The sequence below is a fragment of the Molossus molossus genome, unplaced genomic scaffold (genome assembly GCF_014108415.1).
Source record: "Molossus molossus isolate mMolMol1 unplaced genomic scaffold, mMolMol1.p scaffold_m16_p_3, whole genome shotgun sequence".
Taxonomy (NCBI): domain Eukaryota; kingdom Metazoa; phylum Chordata; class Mammalia; order Chiroptera; family Molossidae; genus Molossus; species Molossus molossus.
In genome coordinates this window covers 123,839,348-123,859,311 of record NW_023425366.1, presented here as the reverse complement: position 1 = coordinate 123,859,311, position 19,964 = coordinate 123,839,348, and the positions used below count along the sequence as shown (strand labels likewise).

Here is a 19,964-nt window from a genome sequence, read left to right as displayed (position 1 = left end):
TTGGCAATTTGCCCCTGGCGCCTCACTTGGCGCCCCGTTTGGGGTCCGGGGAGAGGGAAATCCGGAGACGGACCACCTCGCGCCCCCCCCCAACCCCCCCACTGGCTGAGTTGCCGCTGCCTCTGGGCAGGGGCTGGGGTAGCTAAGCTGAGAAGACTACTGTAGGGAGGAGTGACGTCAGGATGTGTGGGAGCCAGGGAAGGAGCGAGTAGGGGAGAAAGAGCGAGAGAGAGAAAACCCGCTGGTCGGTCGAATGAGAATAGAGGGCAGGGAGGAGAGAGGTGGGAGAAAGGAGAAAAGCTGCTGCGGAGGACGACTGATTGCAGGTCCCCAGGGCTGTGGATCCAGGCGGGGTAGGAACTGCTGTCCAGGGAAGAAAGAAGGAAAGAGGCGGGGGTGGGGGTGGGGGGTGAAGGGAGGAGAGAAGAAAGGAGAAGGAGAGACAGAGGTGGGGAAAGGAGAGGCAGAGGGTGAGAAAGAAGAAGTAAGAGAGAGGAGAGAGAGGGAGAAGAAAAGAAAGGGAAAGGAGGGTTAAAGGTACATGAAAGAGGGGAGAAAGAGGGAGATACAAGGTGGAGAGAAGACCTCTGAAGGAGAGAGAACACAGAGTGGAAATGTGGAAGGGAAACAGCCCAGGGGGTAATCAGGGATCAGCCATAGAGGAAGAACTGAGGGTACAGGGGAACTGGGGTCTGGAAGATGCCCCAGGCCTCTTGGCCATGGCCTCCCTGCCCATCATTTCCACATGGCCGTTGCCCCTGGCCTCCTCAGCCTTCACCCTGCTCTTTGGAGCCCTCACTTCCCTTTTCCTCTGGTACTGCTACCGCTTGGGCTCCCAAGACATGCAGGCCCTGGCTGTTGGGAGTCGGGCTGGGGGTGTCAGTGGTGGGCCTGGGGGATGCTCTGAGGTTGGCAGGTCAAGCCTAGGGAGCTCTGGGGAGTCTGGGGAAGGACCTCAGATAGAAGGTCTAGTGAGTCGTCGCCTTCGGGCCTACGCCAGGCGTTACTCTTGGGCAGGGATGGGTAGGGTGAGGCGGGCAGCTCAGGGTGGCCCAGGCCCTGGGGGAAGTCCAGGGGTCCTGGGCATTCAGCGCCCAGGCCTGCTTTTCCTGCCAGACCTGCCCTCAGTGCCCTTCGTGCCACGGGATGCCCAGCGACATGATGTGGAGCTCCTGGAAAGCAGCTTCCCTGCTATTTTGCGGGACTTTGGGGCTGTGAACTGGGATTTCTCAGGGACTACCCCTCTGCCTCAGGGCTGGTCCCCTCCCCTGGCTCCTGGGTGCTACCAGCTCCTGCTATACCAAGCAGGCCGATGCCAACCCAACAACTGTCGCCGGTGCCCTGGGGCCTATCGGGCACTGAGGGGGCTGCGGAGCTTCATGAATGCCAACACCTTTGGCAATGCTGGCTTTTCTGTCCTCCTTCCGGGGGCCCGGCTTGAAGGTTGCTGTGGGCCCACGAATGCCCGGGTCAGGTGCCATCTGGGTAAGTAGATGATGCCTGCAGACAATCTCCTTGCCTCTTTTCTCTGCCACCAGAGCTGTCTCACTGTGCTTCTGATCATGCCTCTCTCTTCTCAGAAATCTTCCACTACAACCAGTTGCCTACAGCAGCAGCATTTCCTGAGCTTCAGTTATCTGCAAACCATCTTCATAAGCTTTGCCATAGTCATTTACCACCTGTACTGTTTCTTCATATGGACTCCCCCCACTTATGTAAAAGGGATTTTTATAGAACAATGATAATCAGTTATTACTTGTCCTAAATAGAAAGTACTCATAAAAACAAATTTAAACTGAAAAAAAAAAAAGGCTTTAAAATTTTTGGCTATATACTCTAGTCTCTCCGAGACTGAGGCCTACACTCTCTTCATTTAGTTTTTTTTTTTATCCTCACCTGAGGACATTTTTGCATTTAGCTTCCGGTAGAGCAGGAGGGAGAGAGGGGGGAAGAGAGAGAGAAACATCAATGTGAGAGACACATTGAATGGCTGCCTCCTGCACGACCCCAACTGGGGCCGGGGATGTATCCTTAGCGGAAACCGAACCCAGGACTCTCCAGTCCACAGGTCGACGCTCCAACCGCTGAGCAGGCCAGGGCCACTATCTTCATTTAGAAGGGAGCAATGTTAGTGGGATGTTAATGTCATGGAGCACCACACTGAGATTTTCTTTCTGATGTTTTAAAGATTGAGAGAAAATGGAAAAGAAATCATTTTTCTGATTATTTAATTCCATGACCTTGCTGTGCTACCTGTATCCTCCACTTTGAAGCACACTGCCTCAGGATCAAGTCTAGATCCTTTCTCTCATCTCCCATCTGTTCCCTTCCTTGCCTTCCCTCCCGCCATCCTCTAAAAAATTAGCCTTCTAGCTAATCCTGGCAGACACCACCCTTATGCTACACCCTTAACCTAAAATGTCTTTCTTTACCTTTATCATTTTATCACCTCCTGGAAAACTCCTACTTTGCCTTCAGGATTCGTATTTTCAAGTGTCACACCTCCTCTGGGATGTCTTCTTCTTCTTCTTTTTTTTAATCCTCACCCGAGGACATTTTTCCATTTTTTTGTTCAGATAGAGTGGGGGGGGGGGCAGAAAGAGGGAGGGAGGGGGGCAGGAAGGGAGAGAGAGAGAGAGAGAGAGAGAGAGAGAAACATCGACATGAAAGGGACACATCAAGTGGCTGCCACCCGCACGACCAACCAGGGCCGGGGGACAAACTGCAACCGAGGTACGCACCCTTAGCGGGAACCGAACCCGGGTCTCTCTGGACCGCAGGGCGACGCTCTAACCGCTGAGCCAAACCAGCCAGGACTGGGATGTCTTCTTATTCCTCATCATTTGAAGTGGCTGCTCAGTTTTCTCACAGTACTCTACTGTGTGATCCCTGGGCAAGGACTGAGTCATTAGTTTTATATTTCATAGGGATGGAAGGCCCAGCACATAGTAGGTTCTTGAGTTAAATTGTCAGAAGTCCAGGAGATGCCACTTCCTCCAGGAAGCCTTCCCTTTTCTCTGAAACAGAATAGATTGTGCCTTGCACTGCATTTCCCTATATCTCCTAGCACTTCTTTCAGCCAGTATTGCTTTATAATATATTCTGGTCCACTCCAGAGAGCAAGGAGGAACCACCATAGAACCTGGAGTTTAAGACCCTCAGTCTGCTTTTTGACTGAGTGGGATGGGCCCTTTCCATGTAAGCAGAAATGTTGAATGCCTGGGTCTTCTTCCACAGGTCTGAAGATCCCCCCTGGCTGTGAGCTGGTGGTTGGGGGTGAGCCCCAGTGCTGGGCTGAGGGACACTGTCTACTGGTGGATGACTCCTTCCTGCACACAGTGGCTCATAATGGTAATGGGGTTCCCATTCTGCTGGGAGAAACAAGGGACTAAGAGTGAAGGGAAATAGATGAATGGCTGCAGAATCAGGCCCACTGGCTTCCTATCTCAGCACCACCATTTTCCAGATACATAACCTTGAGCAAGTCACGTAACTTTTCCAATCATCTGTGAAATAGAGAAATTGCTTTCTTGATCAGGTGACTGAAGGATTAAATAAATTAATGTAAGTAGCAAAGTGGTTAACAGCACAAGACCCTGGGCCTGGACCACCTGAGTTCCTGTGCTACCTCTGGCACTTAAGATGGTTAGATGCCACCAAATAGATGGCAATGCCTTAACTGCACATGTGTTGTTGGGCCTGAGGGCCTCTTCCACCCTTGTCAAGGGGACTGCTAGCCTCTTTTTTCATATAACACATACCTCTGGCATTTACTAGCTATATGAACTTGGGCAAGTTATTTAATCTCTTTGTGCCTGTTACTTTGTATAAAATAGAAATAACTATGGTACTACCTCATAGTTTGTTTTGATGATTAAGAGTTAATGCACATAAGGGGTTAGAACAGTGCCTGACATTTACTTACAAAGTGTTTGCTTTTTTTTTTTTTTTAGTATTTGGTGAGTGCTCTGGCATATAAGTACTTAATGTCAGCTACACTCCTGTCTCCATTCCCATGTACCCTAGGCTCCCCTGAAGATGGGCCTCGAGTGGTTTTCATCGTGGACCTTTGGCATCCCAATGTGGCTGGGGCTGAGCGCCAGGCTCTCGACTTTGTCTTTGCACCAGACCCTTGAAGGAAGTCATCTGGGCTGGAGAAATGCTGCACTCAGGGATGGCTTGCATGGTAGCCAGGACCTCCTCTCCACTGCAGGAGGTGGGATGGGGCTGAGGGTGGGAACTGGCTAGTGGACATCAAAATACAGATCTTAAATCCTCTAACTCCTGACTACTTTCTTCCCAGCTACCAGTCCCAGGGCAGGGGCGCATGTCTTCTCCCATCCAATGAGCTAGGTACCTCCTTAACACAAGCCAGCTCTCTGGCCCTCACCATAGGAGTTAGCACCAGATCCTCAATTCAACTTTATTTCAATAATTTAATAGAAAATTAAAATAATAAATAATATGAAACAGACTGAGAAGATAGCTGAGCTGGTGCAGGCCCAGGTTGGCCTAATACAAAGTTAAGGAGGTAGGGAGAATGGTAAGGGAAAGAGGGAGGCAAACTACCCTGCACAATGGTTGGGAGGCAGCTCAGAATGTGAAGGGTGTTATTAAGGGCTGACACTTTGGCATACATATATAATGTACTAAAAAAAGAGAAAGGGGATTCTAAATCATTTTAAACCAGCTTATAAGGGAAGCTAGCAGGGCAAAGATGGTGATGAGGAATTGAATGTAGGCCTTCCGAAGGGCTCTGACTGTGGGAAGGGTCTGGAATGTACCATGTTATTAGCAGTGTAGTGAGAATGAATGGAGAAGGGCCAAAGTGAACTGTACCATGCAATAAAGGGACAGAAGGATGACCCACGACTTGGCCAGCAAAGCCGGGGCAAAGGTGTGGGAAGGGGAAGAAAAGAAAGAGGGACTGCGTCCCAGTGGCAGAAGGGAAACAAGCAGAAAGGTCAAGATCAGTCCTTGAAGACAATCTGTTGGCCATGAGGGCGCTCGTCATGGGTGATGTGGCGTCGGACATGGATCCTGCGGACACGGTGCTCTCGGTTCTCCTCATCCTCCCCTCGGCCTGCCCCACCACCTCCAGCTACACCCCCTGTGGCCTCCAGGAGGGCTGGGTCTGGGCCCCGGGGAGTCTCGTAGATCAGGATGTTCAGGGTCTCCTCAAAGATCCGGGCCTCTGGGAATTCCACCTGCAAAAGGCCAGCAACCCCCAGCTCCCATCCTCTGGTCCAGCCACAGAGCGACCCCTTTCCTCCAGCTGCTCCTGTACTGGCACACCTCCTACTCTTTGTAGTCACAGGTTCTTTGGCCTGGACTGTACTCTTTGCAGTTTCTTTACTTAGCAAAGTCACAAAGTCCAGTTATTTGTTTTCTCTCCTCTGCTACCAAGTCTCTTGGTAGATTCTTTCATTAGACAAATATTTACTGAATGACCGCACTGTACCAAGTGTTCTAGACGCTGGGACTGTAGCAGTGAACAAAACAGACAAAGTGTCTATCCACAGGAAGTTTACATTCTAGGGGGAAGACACAGACATACATTTAATTTTTTTTTATCCTCACCCAATTTTTGCATTTATCTTCAGATAGAGTGGGAGAGAAGGGAGGAGAGAGAGAGAGAAACATCGACGTGAGAGAGACACTTCGAGTGGTTGCCACCCACACGACCCCAACAGGGGCTGAAGACAAACTGCAACTGAAGTACATGCCCTTAGTGGAAACTGAACCCAGGACTCTCCGGTCCGCAGGCCAACGCTCTAACTGCTGAGCCAAACCGGCCAGGGCGACACAGACATACATTTAATAAAATACAAACTGTCAGATGATCACAAATGTTATGGAAAAAAAACATTAGCAGGAAAAGGGATGGGGATGGTCATGCCAGGAATGTTATAGGAGGGAGTTCAGAGAAGGCCTTACTGAGATGACACTTGACCAATGGCCAAAGGAGGAGGAAGGGAGGGAGCCAGGTGGGTAACTAGAAGAACAGTCTGCAAAGAGGCAATAGCAAGTGTAAAAGCTCCGGGGCAAGAGTGGGCTCAGTGTATTATTTGAACATCAGCAGCACGGCCAATGTAACGACAGTGATGGAGAGAGAGTATAAAGGGATGAAGCAAAAAGGTGACTGTGTTCCTTGGAGAAATATAAATAATGTAACTCTTAACAAGCTACATTTAATTATCGGTTTATCTTCCTATGTTCCCAACAACAGAGGAAGCTTCTTGAAAGCTGAATCATTCATTCATGCATTCAACAAATGTTTCCTAGCTTTCATTGTGTGAGAAACTCTTCTACTAGCTTCCACTAGTGCTACAGAAATAGGGGGAAAAATATACAGCCCTACCCTCAAGGAGCTAACACCTTACTACTGAAGTAAACCCCTCCTCACCACCCTCACCATCCTGACTACAATAAACACCATGTTTAGCTAAGAAACAAGTATACCAACTTTGTCTGGGGTTGTTAGAGTGGAATTTCTTGAGTGAAAGTGTCTCAGAGAAAGTGATGCTTGGCTTGGGTCTTAAAGATTAAGCACAAATTCATCAGGCAGACAGGGATGAGGAAATATAACCCCAAGAAAAAGGAATAATGTGTGCGAAGTTGGGGAGGTGTGAAACAGCATTGGGTACTTAAAGACTTGCAAGATCTTGTGTATCTGAGACACATCCTTCATATAAAGGTCAGAAGAGACCAGGTGGGTAGGAACGTCAGAGGCTAGATAGTATGACATCAGGATTTACAGTTACGACCCCAGAACTTGGAACTCTGGCTCCTGAATCTCAGTGATGAACTTTTCCTCTGCCTGACCTGCTCACTTGCCTTTGTCCAGGGTCCTGGACCTGCCAACCACCACAGCCCTCCCTGACCAGGCTCTGAACCCCTTCTGACCTTGGTCTGCTTCTTCTCCGTGGCATAGACAATGGAGGTGCAGCACACCTCGGCGATTTTGCGGCCCTGTCCGTAGAAAGACCAGCAGCAGATCTCGTCCCCCAGTACATCCTTGAGAAAGAGCAGCCGCCCATGGAAGCGCAGGGCCAGTTTGTCAAACAGCTCGATGTTCTTAAGTAGGTTGTCATCTGAAGTGCTGAAGACCAGGGGCCAGAAGTCCTCAGCACAACTGGCTTCCCTCCCTCTGTTCCCCCCAGCATAGGGCCCATATACCCAGCACTCTGGTCCTGCCAAGGGGTTTGGTGCCTAGCAGGGAGCTTCCTCCTCCCCTGGTGCCAGGCCAAGCAGGCCTTAGCAAGGAAGTAGAATTAGCAGAGCAAATCCCAGCATAGCAGAGTGGCCACCTGTGCAGTCTCTGGAGTCAGGCTGTGTCACCTGGCATCCTAGCTCCACCACTTTTTAACTGGGAGAAACCAGGCAATTTACTGTACTTCTTGGTGCCTCCATTTCATTAGCTGTGAAATGGAGATCACCTTTCTCAAACAATTGGGAGGATTATGTGAGTTAATATATGCATGTAAAGCACTTAGAGTAACGCCGGTTATAAAATTAGCACTTAGTAAATGCTAGTCATTATTATCTAATCCTCATCAGAACCCCAGTTTACTGATAAAACTGAAGCTCAGAAGTGAAAATGACCTGTCTGAAGTACCCAGTGGGTAAGTGGCAGAGCTGGAATTCCCATTCAGGCAGGCACTCTCTCATCCCTCTGTGTGGACACAGCCCTCCCCCGTGGGCCAGGAGCAGGGCTGTCTTGAGCCCAGATTCCACCCAGTGCACCTCCCTAGCCCCACGGCAGTCACCTGGTATAGGAGTACTTGTTGTTACTGCGGTTGTGCAGGAGCTTCACCACGGGCTGTTGGGGGAGACAGGATGGAGAAGGCTGCGGCTCAGGCTGCAGGGAGAGGTCCCCAACCTCCACCCTGCAGGGCTCAGGGGCCTCACCTTGGAGGTGCTGGCCAGGAGCTGCTGCTCCTCCTGGGGAGATGTCACCATGGGGATGAGGCACAGCGGGGACAGGTTCTCTCTTTTTTGCTGGAGAAGAAGCAGTAGGTAGTTAACAGTAAAACCAAAGGTCACTCACTCACTCACTCACTTAAAAGCCTTCAAAAGCTGCCTGCTGCCTTTGGGGAAAAATCCAGACTCCTTGGTCGTCCACAAGGCTCTGCAGCATCCGACGTCTGTGATCTTGTCCTTACCCATCTCCCCTGCCTGCTGGGCTTCAGCCCCACTGATGGCCTGTTGTGGGGAACATCCAGGTTGTGCCCACCTAGCCCTTTGCTGTTTCCACTACCAGAAACAGTCTGCACTCAGTTGTTTGGAGAGCTGGCTCCTCCGTACCATTCAGATCTCAACTCAAATAGTGCCCTTCAGAGGGTGTTAGTCCTCCTCCCTAAGCAGCCTCCTCTACTTCCTTTTCACAGCATCAGTTCCCTTTCTTCATAGACTTAGTTCCTCACATTTTCTCAGTTTTTGGTTTATTTGCTAATGGTCTGTCTCTTCCGATCGAGGTGACAAGTGCCTAGTGTACAAAAGATGCTCAGGCCCTGGCCGGTTTGCCTCAGCAGTTAGAGCATTGGCCAGAGGACCAGAGGGTCACGGGTTCGATTCCTGGTCAAGGGCACGTGCCTGGGTTGCAGATGTGATTCCCAGCCCTTGTTGGGGTCATGTGGAAGGCAACCAATCAATGTCTCCCCCTGCCCCCCACTCCCACTCAATCTGAAAATTAATGGGAAAATATCCTTTGGTGAGGATCAAAAGAAAAAAAAAAAGATGCCTAGTAAGTATCTGTTAAATTAATGAACCTGGCTGGGTGGGAAGCAGAACCAGAACCAGATACACAGGCTTCTTTCCTCTTCTCTGTCTTCTAGAATCTTCATGCCAAAATTCCTTCACCTCCTTCACCAACCTAAAAACTAGATGTGCAGTTCTAACACAAATTCCAAAAAAATTTTTGAGACACTCATAAAAACATTTTTGAGACACTCATAAAAATTTTTTTGACATTAATATGGAGTAAAATCTACTATTATTTAGGTCAATTTAAAAAACAGCCAAAAGACAGCCTGGCTGGTGTGGCTCAGGTTAGTGTCATCCCGTGAAGTGAGAGGCCACCGTTTTGATTCTGGGTCCGGGCACATGCCCAGGGTTTCAGGCTCAATCCCCAGTAAGGGGCATGCAGGAGGCCAGGAGGCAGCCAATGTTTCTCTCTTTCTCTTAAATCAATAAAATCATTAAAAATAAAAAGAGGCAAGAGGAAAGACCAGTTCTACCAAATATTAAAATATCCTACAGCCCTGGCTGGTGAGGCTCAGTTGTTAGTGCATCAGCGCATCAGCCCAGGCACTGAAGGGTTGCTGATTCGATTCCAGATCAAGGGTATATATCTGGGTTGCAGGTCCAATCTCTATCCCCAGTTGGGAGGCAACCAATCAATCTTTCTCCTCTCTCTCTCTCTCTCTCTCTCTCTCTCCCCCTCTCCCTCCCTCCCTCCCCCCCACTTCCCTCCCTCCCTTCCATTTCTCTAAAAATCAGTGGAAAAAATATCCTTGGGTGAGGATTAAGAAAATAAAATAATATATCCTACAAAGCTATAATAATGAAAACAGTGTAGTGTTGGTGAAGGGATAAGCAAAAATAATGGAACACAATAGAGAGCTTGGAAACAGACTGATATATATATGAGAACTGATATTTAAAAAGAAGACATGGAGGGAGGAGATAAACCACAGAACTTATATGCATGTATGCATAACCAATGGACATGGACAACAAAACCGGGGACGGGGTGGGAGGGGATAGGGAGGAGGGTGTCAATGGGGTAAAAAAGGAGAAACATCTGTAACAAAAATAAAAAGTAAAATAAAAAGAAGACACCACAAATCAATGGGGAAAGTATGGAGTATGTATTGATTATTGCTGTGTAACAAATTGTTCCAAACTTTAGCAATTTAAAGCAACAATCAATATTTCTCAGTTTCTGTGGGTCAGGAATTCATGAATGGCTTAACCGGGGGGTTCTGGCATGGGGTCTCTCATGAGATTATAGTCAAGTCAGCCAGGTTCAGCTGGGGCTGCAGTAATCTGAAGGCATGACTGACTGAGTCTGGAGGATCTGTTTCTGAGGAAGCTTGTTCATATGGCTGGCAAGTTAGGCTGGCTACTGGCTGGAAACATCTGATCCCTATCACTTGGACCCCTCCATAGGGTTGCTTGAGTGTCCTCATAACATGGCAGCTGGCTTCTCCAAAGCAAATAATTCCAAAGAGAGCAAGGTGGAGGCCTCAATGTCTTTATTTATTTTTTTTAATATTCACTTGAGGATATTTTTCCATTGATTTTTAGATAAAGTTGGAGGGGGAAGAAAGAGAGAGACATCAATGTAAGAGAGACATATTGATTGATTACCTCCTGCATGACCCTAACGGGGGCTGGGTATCAAATCTGCAACAGAGGTATATGCCCTTGACCAGTAATCGAACCAGTGACTCTTAGGTCTGAGGGCCAATGCTCTAAATGCTGAGTCAAACCAGCTAGGGCAGTCCTCATTGTCTTTTTAATTTTTTTTTTATTTTTTTTATCCTCACCCGAGGACATTTTTGCAATTTTTGTACAGATAGAGTGGGAGGGAGAGAGAGAGAGAGAAACATCGACGTGAAAGGGACACATCGAGTGGCTGCCACCCACACGACCGACCAGGGCCGGGGACAAACTGCAACCGAGGTACGTGCCCTTAGCGGGAACCGAACCCGGGTCTCTCCAGACCACAGGCCAACGCTCTAACCGCTGAGCCAAACCGGCCAGGGCCTCATTGTCTTTTATGACCTAGTTTTGTCAGCCCTACTCAGTATGGGAGGAAACTTCACAAAGAATGAATACTGAAAACAAAAATTATTGAAGCCTGCCTTGGAGGCTGGCTCCCAGTGATTCAAATCCCTCCCATATGCAAAACACACTCACCCCCTCCAATGATCCCCCAAAGTCTCATCTCATTACAGCATCAGCTTGAAGTACAGACTCTTGTCATCTAAATCAGATGAGGCTTCTTGGGTGTAGCTCCTTAACTATAGCTACTTAAGTACATTTACTCTTGATCTACATTTACCTGCGAACTAGGACAAGTTGTCTCTTCCATATACCCAATACATAGTGGTGGAGCAGGCACCCAGGAACTCACTAGGGCATTCTTGTTCAAAAGGGTGGGTCGGGACAGAAGGCACCTAGAAGTCACTGCTTCATGGAATTTCTGGAATCCAGTTGGACAAATGTTGGGAGCTCTCTGATGCCTATTCTTGCCCCAAAATAATTCTCTATGGCTCTTGGATCTGCCCTGAGTCATCCTTCCTTTTCCATGAAAGACAGTCCATGCTTGCAGCTCCACTGTTTCCTTAGCGTCCTTCCTGCTTGTAGAACTTTGGGGGTCTAAAGTCCTCTTCTCCTCTTGTATTGTCTCTGTCCCTTTCAGTATCTCTGCCAACAGAATTTTCTTAAAAATTTATTGAGTGTCTTGTGAGTCTTGGGGTTCACTTCATTAGGCAAAAGCCACACACACAAATCTCTGTGAAATAAACTCTTCTCTACTTTGGGCTTGTGCTCAGACTGCTGGGGAACAATATCTTTAAGCTTCTTAGATGCACTATTATTTGATTAAATGATTCTCTGAGGTATCTTCTTGGATATTTTTGAGATTTTATCAAAAGATTTTACAATCACATTCTCCGCTTCATCTTTAGATCATGTTTTACTGAAAATACCCTGTATTTGATCTTTGCCTAGAAGCCATTTGTTATCTGTAAAGGCTGGGGATTTTCAAACCCAATAATTCCTGGCTCCTTTTTGTTTTATATTTTATTTTTGTTTTTAATCCTCATCCGAGGGTATTTTTTCATCGATTTTTAGAGAGAGTGGAAGGGACGAAGGGGGAGAGGCAGAGAGAGAAACATCAATGTGAGAGAGACATCAGTTGGTTGCCTCCCACATGACCCTCTCCAAGGTGGGGATCAAACTTGCAACCTAGGTACATGCCATGACTAGGAATTGAACCCAAGACCCTTCAGTCCCCAGGTCAGCACTCTAACTGCTGAGCCAAACCGCCCAGGGTGCCTCCTACCTCCTTTTTGTTCAACAATTTTTCCTTTAGCTTACCTCTCCTCTTTTATTTTACTGTAAGCAACAAGAAACCTGGTGGCAACTTCAACATTCTGTCTGGAAATCTCTATAGCTGGGTCACCCAATTCATCAAGTATATTTTCTTTCTCCATTACTGCAGGAGGCAGTGTTGCTAAACTTCTACCACTGTGTAACAAGAATCACCTTTGCACCAGTTTCCAATAACATTTTCCTCACTGTAGCCTCCTCAAAGGTCATCAGACTCCTACATATGAACTCTTTAAAACTCTTCAGGCTTTTATTAATACTCTCTTCAAAGTTCTTCCAGCTTCTGCCCATTTCCCAGTTCTAAAGCCACTCCCACAATTTAAGTTTTTGTTATGGCAAAATCACACTCCAGATACCAAAATCTGTTATCTATTGCTAGGTAACAAATTACTACAAACTTATTGGCTTAAAACAATAAACATTTATTATCTCACACAGTTTCTGGAGGTGGGGAACTTGAGATTGGCTTAGCTAGGTGGTCCTGGCCCACAGTCTCTCATGAAGTTGGAGTCCAGATGTTGGCCAGGGCTGTAGTTATCTGAAGACCTGACTGGGCCTCAAGGATCCGCTTCTGAGATAGTTCAACAATATGACTGGGAGTTTGTGCTGGCTGTTGGCAGGAGGCTCCAGTTCCTCACCAAGCAGACATCACCCTAGGACTGAGTGAGTATCCTCACATGGCAGCTGGCTTCCCCCAGAATGAGTGATCGAAGAGAGGGGCAGAAACAGCAATGTCTTTTATGACTTAGCTTTAAAGGACACACACTATCATTTCTGCAATATCCTACTGGTTACATAAGTCTGCTCTATTCAGTGTGGGAGGGGACTAAACAGGAGGCAAGAATTTTGGACAATTTTGGTGGCCATTTTGGACACTGGCTAGCACAGATTGTTTAATAGATGGCATTGGGAAAACTAGCTCACTCTTAGGAGAACAAAAATGAGTTAAACCCCTCTGTAATTCATATTTACAATAGTGAATTCCATTTAGATTAAAAGAACCATATATAAAAGATAAAACTATAAAGCTATTTTTCAAATGTAGAATGGAAAAAACTTCTTAAACAAGATCCTAAAAAAATACATCTTTAGGTAAACAAACAAACAAAAGGAATTTGACTACATTAAGAATTTCTCCGGCTGACAATGGAAACCTTACAAATAACTCCATATAATAATGTTGAAGGAATGATAGAATTATAATTATTCTACAACCCTAATGAAATTATTCAGGTAAGGGTTAAGGATTGGTGTGATTGATAGGTAACGGCCATTCATATAGTGCCAAAATAACACCACACAGATTGCTTTATATTGGCAACAAGGGGATATAACTACAATGGAAGGATCACACCAATGTCACCTGAATCAAGGGGCTAATTCTGAGCATCACTAATGACAAGTCATATTAGCAATATTATGGATTTCTTGATATAACACAATATGAAATATATAAAATCACCTAAAATGTATTCTAACCAAAATGTTTAATATCAAGACTTTAAATCCACCATTTGGTTTATAGAAAACTCAGAATGGGATGTGTTACAAACCAAATGCTACAACACGTAAACAACCAGGCAAATTTGGAAACTGGGTAATTGTGCAGGACAACTGGTAGTCTCTTTAACAAGTCAGCATCATGAGAAAAAAGGGACTGTTTTGGTTTGGAAGAGCCTTGAAGAACATAATAACCAGCTATGATGCAAGGATCTAGACTGGGTCCTTATTTAGAGGAACCAGCTATAAAAGACATTTCTGGAATGAATGGAGAAATTGTGTATGCCCTGTATATTAGATAAAATAAAACTTTATTGACATGGAAAGATGGCAATTATTAACAAAGCAGATTACAAACAGCACATACATTATGATTGTATTTGGGCAAACACACACACACACACACACACACACACACACCTGGAAGGACATTTGATACTTTTATATTTTTAATTATCTGTGTTTTCTAAATGTATATAATATATACATACTACTTTAAAAATAATAAATGGCTACTTACAATAAAAAATCAAGTGTTCCCATTCAACAATAGATGCTATAGGCGGGTGATATTCTATGAGAAAATACTGGCAATATCTAAAACTAACTAGAAATTATCAGAAACAGACTTCTTCAACCGGGGTTCCTCTCCTGAATCTGAAAACCCAGCAAATAATCTGGGTAACTATTTTCTTAACTCTCCCAAGGATGGTAGGTAAATAGTACCACTGTAGATACAAAGGAGAAAAGTAAATTTATTATGCATAATACATGCTTTAGGGTAACAGGGCTTAATTCTCCCTAGGAACTAAACCAAATTATGCAAGGATCTCCTGTAAAGCAACAAGAAAAAGATTAAAAAAAATAATAATAACTCAGCAGAAAAGTTGGTAAGGATATGAATAGGCAGCCCTGGATGGTGTGGCTCAGTTGGTTGGAGCACTGTCCTGTACATTGAAAGGTCTCAGGTCCGATTCCCAGTCAGGGCACATACCTAGGTTGCAGGTTCCATCCTGGTTGGGGCAGGATAAGGTGCATATGGGAGGCAACCAATCAATATTTCTCTCTTGCATTGATGTTTCTTTCTCTTTCTCTCTCTCTCTTCCTCTCTCTAAAAATCAATAAATATATGGGGTAAAAAAAGAATATGAATAGAAGGGGAAACCAAAAATGCTAGTATATGAAAAGATCTCATTAGTAATCAGAGGAATGCAAATTAAAATGAGATCATTCTATACCAATCAGATTGGCAAAATCAGAACACTGGATTTTGCTATGTGCTGTTGAGGGTATGCAGAAACAAGATCTCTTAAGCACAGCAGATCAAGACTGTAAAGTGCTACAGCCATTTAGGAGAGTAATCTGATTGATGATGTTGCTGAAATTTGTTTGTATGTGTCCTATGACCCAGCAATTCCACTCCCATGAGAAACCTTGGCCCAGGACCCACAAGGACACACATATGAAGATGCTCACAGTGGTACTATTTGTGGGGGCAGGAAGTGGGGAGGCAATCTAGGTTTCCAACCTCAAGGGAATGCATAAATAGAATTTGGTGAATGCATACCATAGATTCTTGTGCAGCAGTCAGAAGCAAAGAAATAAATGTACATAGAGAAGCATGAATAGATCTTGAAAAAAGAATTAATTGAATTAAGAAACAAAACACAAGGTCCATAACTCAATGTCATTTATGGAAACTTAAAATGCATACAAAACAAAGCTTTAGCTTTTCAAGGATACAAACATAATCCAAGCATATGGAGGGGTACCTATGGGGAAAAGGGAACTGGGCAGGGGATTAAAAATAAAGGAAAAAAATAAAAAAAGATTTGCATAGACCAATGATGATAAATGCCACACACCAAGAAGTATGATGAACTCAACATTCTGTACCTAAGTCTTAAAAACAAAAACAAAAACCTCCAAACAAACAAGCAAACACTAGCCAAGTGGGATGGGAATGATATCAGGGAAACCTGGAAAGGAGGTAGTTGGAGAACAGAAGAAAAAGCAATGTATTTGGAAGTCAGATAACCTATGGTTGGATGTGAGCTCTGCTGCTTACTGGCTCTTTGACCACGGATGCATCACAACTTCCTCATTTAAAAAAAAAAAAGTCAAACAGGGGTACAAGATGTACACACAAGCAGATAGCAGAATCACTCCTGACACACAAGAATGAATCTGTGGGTGTGGATGACATTAGAAAAACATTAGATTCAGAAGTGGTTATGAGATAACATTAGACAAATGTAAAACTATAGCTCAGGAAAGCACTTCCAAAATCATCCCATTTAAACTGCAAGTGGTGACCCATTAATGGGTCATGAAATAAGTTTAATGGGTCATGAAATAAGTTTAATGGGTCTCAAACAGCATTAAAGGGAAAGAAAGAAAACAATATATCAGAGTGTATTTCACTGAAAGTATCATTTTATAAAACTCTTGTTTCAGTTATATAATGTGTGTGTGTGTGTGTGTGTGTGTGTGTATAGATATGTATATGACATGCATTTTTTCTATGGGATAACAGTCACAAATTTGAAAAACATGGATACAGCCCAAAGGAATTCTATACTTTTGGATTCCAAGAAGAAGTATTCTCCAAGATAACAGACACTTGTTCATAGTTGCCACTTTTTAATATATAAAGAACATAAAAAAAAAAGAAACCCTTATAGTCTCCATTAATATTGTCTCCATTATTATCATAAAAGAAAGGACATTTTTAACATTGTCAAACAGGACACAATAAAAGGCTTTATGTAAAACTCACTACATTGTATATATTTTTCTCACTTCCCTATCTTTTGGAACATGAGGACAGAATACTGGAGGTAGGAACCGACTTACTCAAGGTCACCCAGTTAGCTGTTGTGGAGGTGACACGTAACCCATATGTCCTGTCTGTGCTTTCCAAGATCTTCTCCTTAGAACTCAAAGAGATCCACAGAAATGAAGCATAGCAGGTGGGACTCTGGAACTCCCTACCGTTTTTTATTAGGAATGGCCCTGCTTCTATGATATTTCATTGCAAAAAAAATTTTTTGAGCCCCTGGGGGTGAGATGGGGTGTTGCCTGCCAGGATAGAACCAGATCACAGAGGTCATTATGTTCCAGTTTAAAGTTACGTTTTTTTCTAGAGGCACAAGAGTTATTTACGATTTGATTTCTGGACAAAGGGGAGAATAGATTGGGATTATGTTTAAGGGTAATTAATCAGGTGGTAGTACAACAGTTAGTTTGGCTGGGTAGAAAGCAGAGAGAGCAGTCATTAAACCATTGCAATAGAGATGTTGAGGGGGGCCCTGCATGAGACAGCAGGGATGCAGAAGACAGCACCCCCAAAATTTCTGGGGTCATGGCCAGTCAAAGCCAGGCCAGAGGCAGCCTCTCTAGGCAGTATCCCATATTTCCTTTTATTTATTTTTTAATGTCCTTATATCTAACTACTTGAGCAGCTCTCCCAGGGACATGGGCATAGGAGTAGGACTCAGGAGGTGGGGGAGGGACCCTCACCTGTAGTGCCAGCTGGCAGTCCTCAATCAGGCCCTGTACCAGGTAGTAGCGTGCTTCACCTAGTAGCTCCCCTAGTTCTCTGGTACTCTCAGGCAGTGGCACAGACCCATCCCGAAGGTAGTTGAGGATTGTACCAAAGTGTCGGCCGCTCCGGTCTATCAGTACCCAACCTAGTGAGGTAGAGACAGGGAGGAGAAAGGATGGCTTTGTTGGGGACCCTGGAACTACTAAACTTTTATGAAAAAAGGATTCCAAAGCTGTAAGCCTGAATTTTTCTCAAGCCTCTACCTTATCCAAGAAAATGCCGTTAAAACATGTCCCATGAGTGTTTCCATAGGCTCCCCCTTTTTTAATCCTTACCTGAGAACAATGAATTGATTTTTAGATGGGGGGGGGGCATCAATTGGTTGCCTCTTGCATGCACTCCCACTAGGGCTAGGATTGAACCCGAAACCCAGGCATGTTCCCTGATCCGAAATTGAACCCAAGACTTTTCAATGCATGGGAGGACACTCCAACCAACTGAGCCACACGGGCCAGGGCCAGACTTCTTTTTAACATATCCAGCCAAAGAGAATTAATTCCTTCCCAAGTGTGTTTTACATTGAGAAGGTTCTAATCATGAGAAAGTTCTTATAGATTACCTTATCAATAAATCTCTAACCTCTGGTGTTAATTCTGACCATTCTGTTTAATTAAAATGTCTACCCCACCATCTAAGTTCACTACTATTTTAACCTTTATATTGTTCACAGAACTTACCTATCTGCAATTACTTGCCTTTTTTTTTTTTTTAAATCCTTACCTGAGGATATGTTTAGAGAGAGGAAGGGAGGGAGAGAGAGAGAAAGAGAAAAATTGATGTGAGAAACATCAATTGGTTGCCTCCTCTACGTGCCCAGATCGGGGATCAAACCCAAAACTGAGGTATGTGCCCTGACCAGGAATGGAACCTGCAACCTTTTGATGCATGGGAGGACATTTTAACCAACAGATACCCTGCCAGGGCACATGCTTCTTTCTTTCTTTCCTTTTTTTTTTTTTTTTTGGTATGTTTTCTTGCTTATTGTTCTCCCCTGCCCCCACAAAAAAGTAAACTCAATAAGGTTAATCTCCTCTGATTCATTTACCAAAAAAAAAAGTATCTCCAGCACTAACTGGCACTTTATAGATACTGAATAAATAATTTCTTCACCTTTAGATATTTGAAGACTGAGCTCCACCTCCTACATGTTTATTTTCCTGCTCTCACAATCTCTGTTAAACCCCCTCTGACTTCCCCCTTCAAAACTTTAAGGTTCCACTTGAGCTTTTAAGGCCCAAATCTCAATGCAACACTCCAAGAAGGTAAGGTTTATCTGCCAAAGAGAACTCTCCACCCTACACTCTGGTGTCCCTGGCAAACCCAAAGCAGCCTTCTCCTTCTACCAATCTGCATTAACAGATGGATTCCTAGAGTGTATTGGGGGGAACACAGAGACAGACAAGATCCTCCAATTCTCCAGGCTGGTTGTTAGCAGTGCTAAGACAGAGAGGGGAACAAAAGACTGGGCAGTTGGAAAAAACTGCTGAAGGTTGCCTGAAGGATGCTACTGGCAGCAGGGCTGGCTCCAAGATTTTGGGGCTGAGGAGTGAAGGGTGAGAGAATTGGGTGGGAGTGGTAATGAAAATTCTCAAGTGACATGTTGAATCACTTACCACAGTGCCTGGCAGAGTTGGAGAGGGGGTTGTTCCATAAGTGTGGGTTATTGCTGGGAGTAAAGATTGGGGGAGGAGGGAGATTATGAACAAAAAAGGGGAGATGGGGTGGCATGTGGGGGCCAGAGGAGGTAAGAATGGGTTGACTGGACAGCAGTGAGAAGGGACAAGAAGACACCGGGCGATGAAAGACTAGGGGGTAAGGGAGCCGGCGATCCGGAGGATGGAGGACGGCACAAGGAAGGGCATCGCAGTACCTCCGGCGTCCGTGAGTACCTCCGCGCGGCCGCTGAACATGGCCTTGAGCATGGTGTCCTGTCCCGTGAGGGTGCGCAGCGTAGTGTAGTGCAGCGAGCCACCCACGTTCAGCTTTACGTACTTGCTGTTCGGGGTCTGTGGCTTGAGACCGTCGGCGGCGGAGCCAGGCTCGAGTCCCCAGGGCTTAGGGACTTCCAGGGACAGCGCCTCGGCCGCCGCCGGGCCGGAGGCCTCGGCCGACATGCCAGGTGGTGGCGGAGGCGGCCTCGGGCTCCCTCCGCGCCCTCCGGCCGCTCCCAAAGACTCGGGGACCCGAACCCTCCTGCCAGACGGCTCGGCCAACACGCCCACACGTTGCCGCTACTCGGAGACACGGCGTCAGCACCACCACGCCGGCTCCGCCCAGAAGCTCGGCCCAGCAGCTGCGCAGGCGCGTCAAAGGGCCGTCCCCGACCTCGCGAGGCCGGAGGGCGGAGCACGCGCAGTGGCCTGCTGTTGGTCAAGAGGTCACGCGTGGGCTGCGGCGGCTTGGGCCGCGTGAGGTGCGCTCCCCTGGTTAACCGCGGAGACCAGATGCGGGAGGCGCCCCACCACCTGCCCGAGGCGGAAGGTGGGTGGGTTTCGGCTCTCAGGGCGATTCCCAGGCCTGACGGGAGAACCGAGGCCCAGAAAAGCAGGGATTTGGGCAAGGTATCCCGCTTGCCGGCCCCTCGCTCTGGACGGAGGGGAGCTGTGAACAGACACCACAGGAAGCTTTTAAAGAAGGCTGTTAAAAAAAAAAACAGCTGAGTAAATTTAAAGATCAAATTGGCTTTATTCAACCATTTATGAACCAGACAGCATCCCGTCTAGAAAACAGAAAG

The 19,964-nt window shown here is 46.0% G+C and overlaps 2 protein-coding genes and 1 non-coding gene across 4 annotated transcripts; 1 reads left to right on the top strand and 2 right to left on the bottom strand.

The window, feature by feature from the left end:
• Nucleotides 1-528: 528 nt before the first annotated feature.
• On the top strand, nucleotides 529-4,212 carry ASPHD1 (aspartate beta-hydroxylase domain containing 1). The gene is made up of 3 exons (XM_036280014.1): nucleotides 529-1,485; nucleotides 3,238-3,351; nucleotides 4,027-4,212. Exons 1-3 carry the CDS (start codon nucleotides 615-617, stop codon nucleotides 4,134-4,136), a joined length of 1,095 nt encoding a protein of 364 aa, XP_036135907.1. The 5' UTR covers nucleotides 529-614; the 3' UTR covers nucleotides 4,137-4,212.
• KCTD13 (potassium channel tetramerization domain containing 13) lies at nucleotides 2,928-19,525 on the bottom strand. Of its 2 annotated transcripts, none has more exons than XM_036280032.1 (6): nucleotides 19,101-19,435; nucleotides 17,146-17,315; nucleotides 7,912-8,001; nucleotides 7,770-7,822; nucleotides 6,907-7,102; nucleotides 2,928-3,017 (listed from the first exon to the last, which is right to left on the bottom strand). In XM_036280032.1, exons 1-6 carry the CDS (start codon nucleotides 19,342-19,344, stop codon nucleotides 2,970-2,972), a joined length of 801 nt encoding a protein of 266 aa, XP_036135925.1. In that variant the 5' UTR covers nucleotides 19,345-19,435; the 3' UTR covers nucleotides 2,928-2,969. The 2 variants fall into 2 exon arrangements, with proteins under 2 accessions (XP_036135925.1, XP_036135924.1); XM_036280031.1 differs by lacking the exon at nucleotides 2,928-3,017 and adding an exon at nucleotides 4,406-5,207 and having other exon boundaries at nucleotides 19,101-19,525.
• LOC118643041 lies at nucleotides 3,638-3,757 on the bottom strand. The gene has a single exon (XR_004961929.1). It is a non-coding gene; the product is annotated as a U6atac minor spliceosomal RNA (small nuclear RNA).
• Nucleotides 19,526-19,964: the final 439 nt, after the last annotated feature.

What these genes read in the sequence shown, in the direction of transcription:
- ASPHD1 (XM_036280014.1), top strand. Translation starts at nt 615, where the DNA reads ATGTGGAAGGGAAACAGCCCAGGGGGTAATCAGGGATCAGCCATAGAG. An exon ending in CCGGGTCAGGTGCCATCTGG is followed by an intron (nt 1,486 to 3,237) that starts GTAAGTAGATGA and finishes CTTCTTCCACAG; the next exon opens with GTCTGAAGATCCCCCCTGGC. An exon ending in GCACACAGTGGCTCATAATG is followed by an intron (nt 3,352 to 4,026) that starts GTAATGGGGTTC and finishes CATGTACCCTAG; the next exon opens with GCTCCCCTGAAGATGGGCCT.
- KCTD13 (XM_036280031.1), bottom strand. Translation starts at nt 19,344, where the DNA reads ATGTCGGCCGAGGCCTCCGGCCCGGCGGCGGCCGAGGCGCTGTCCCTG. An exon ending in GGTACTCACGGACGCCGGAG is followed by an intron (nt 17,316 to 19,100) that starts GTACTGCGATGC and finishes CTACCTCACTAG; the next exon opens with GTTGGGTACTGATAGACCGG. An exon ending in TCCTGGCCAGCACCTCCAAG is followed by an intron (nt 7,823 to 7,911) that starts GTGAGGCCCCTG and finishes CTCCCCCAACAG; the next exon opens with CCCGTGGTGAAGCTCCTGCA.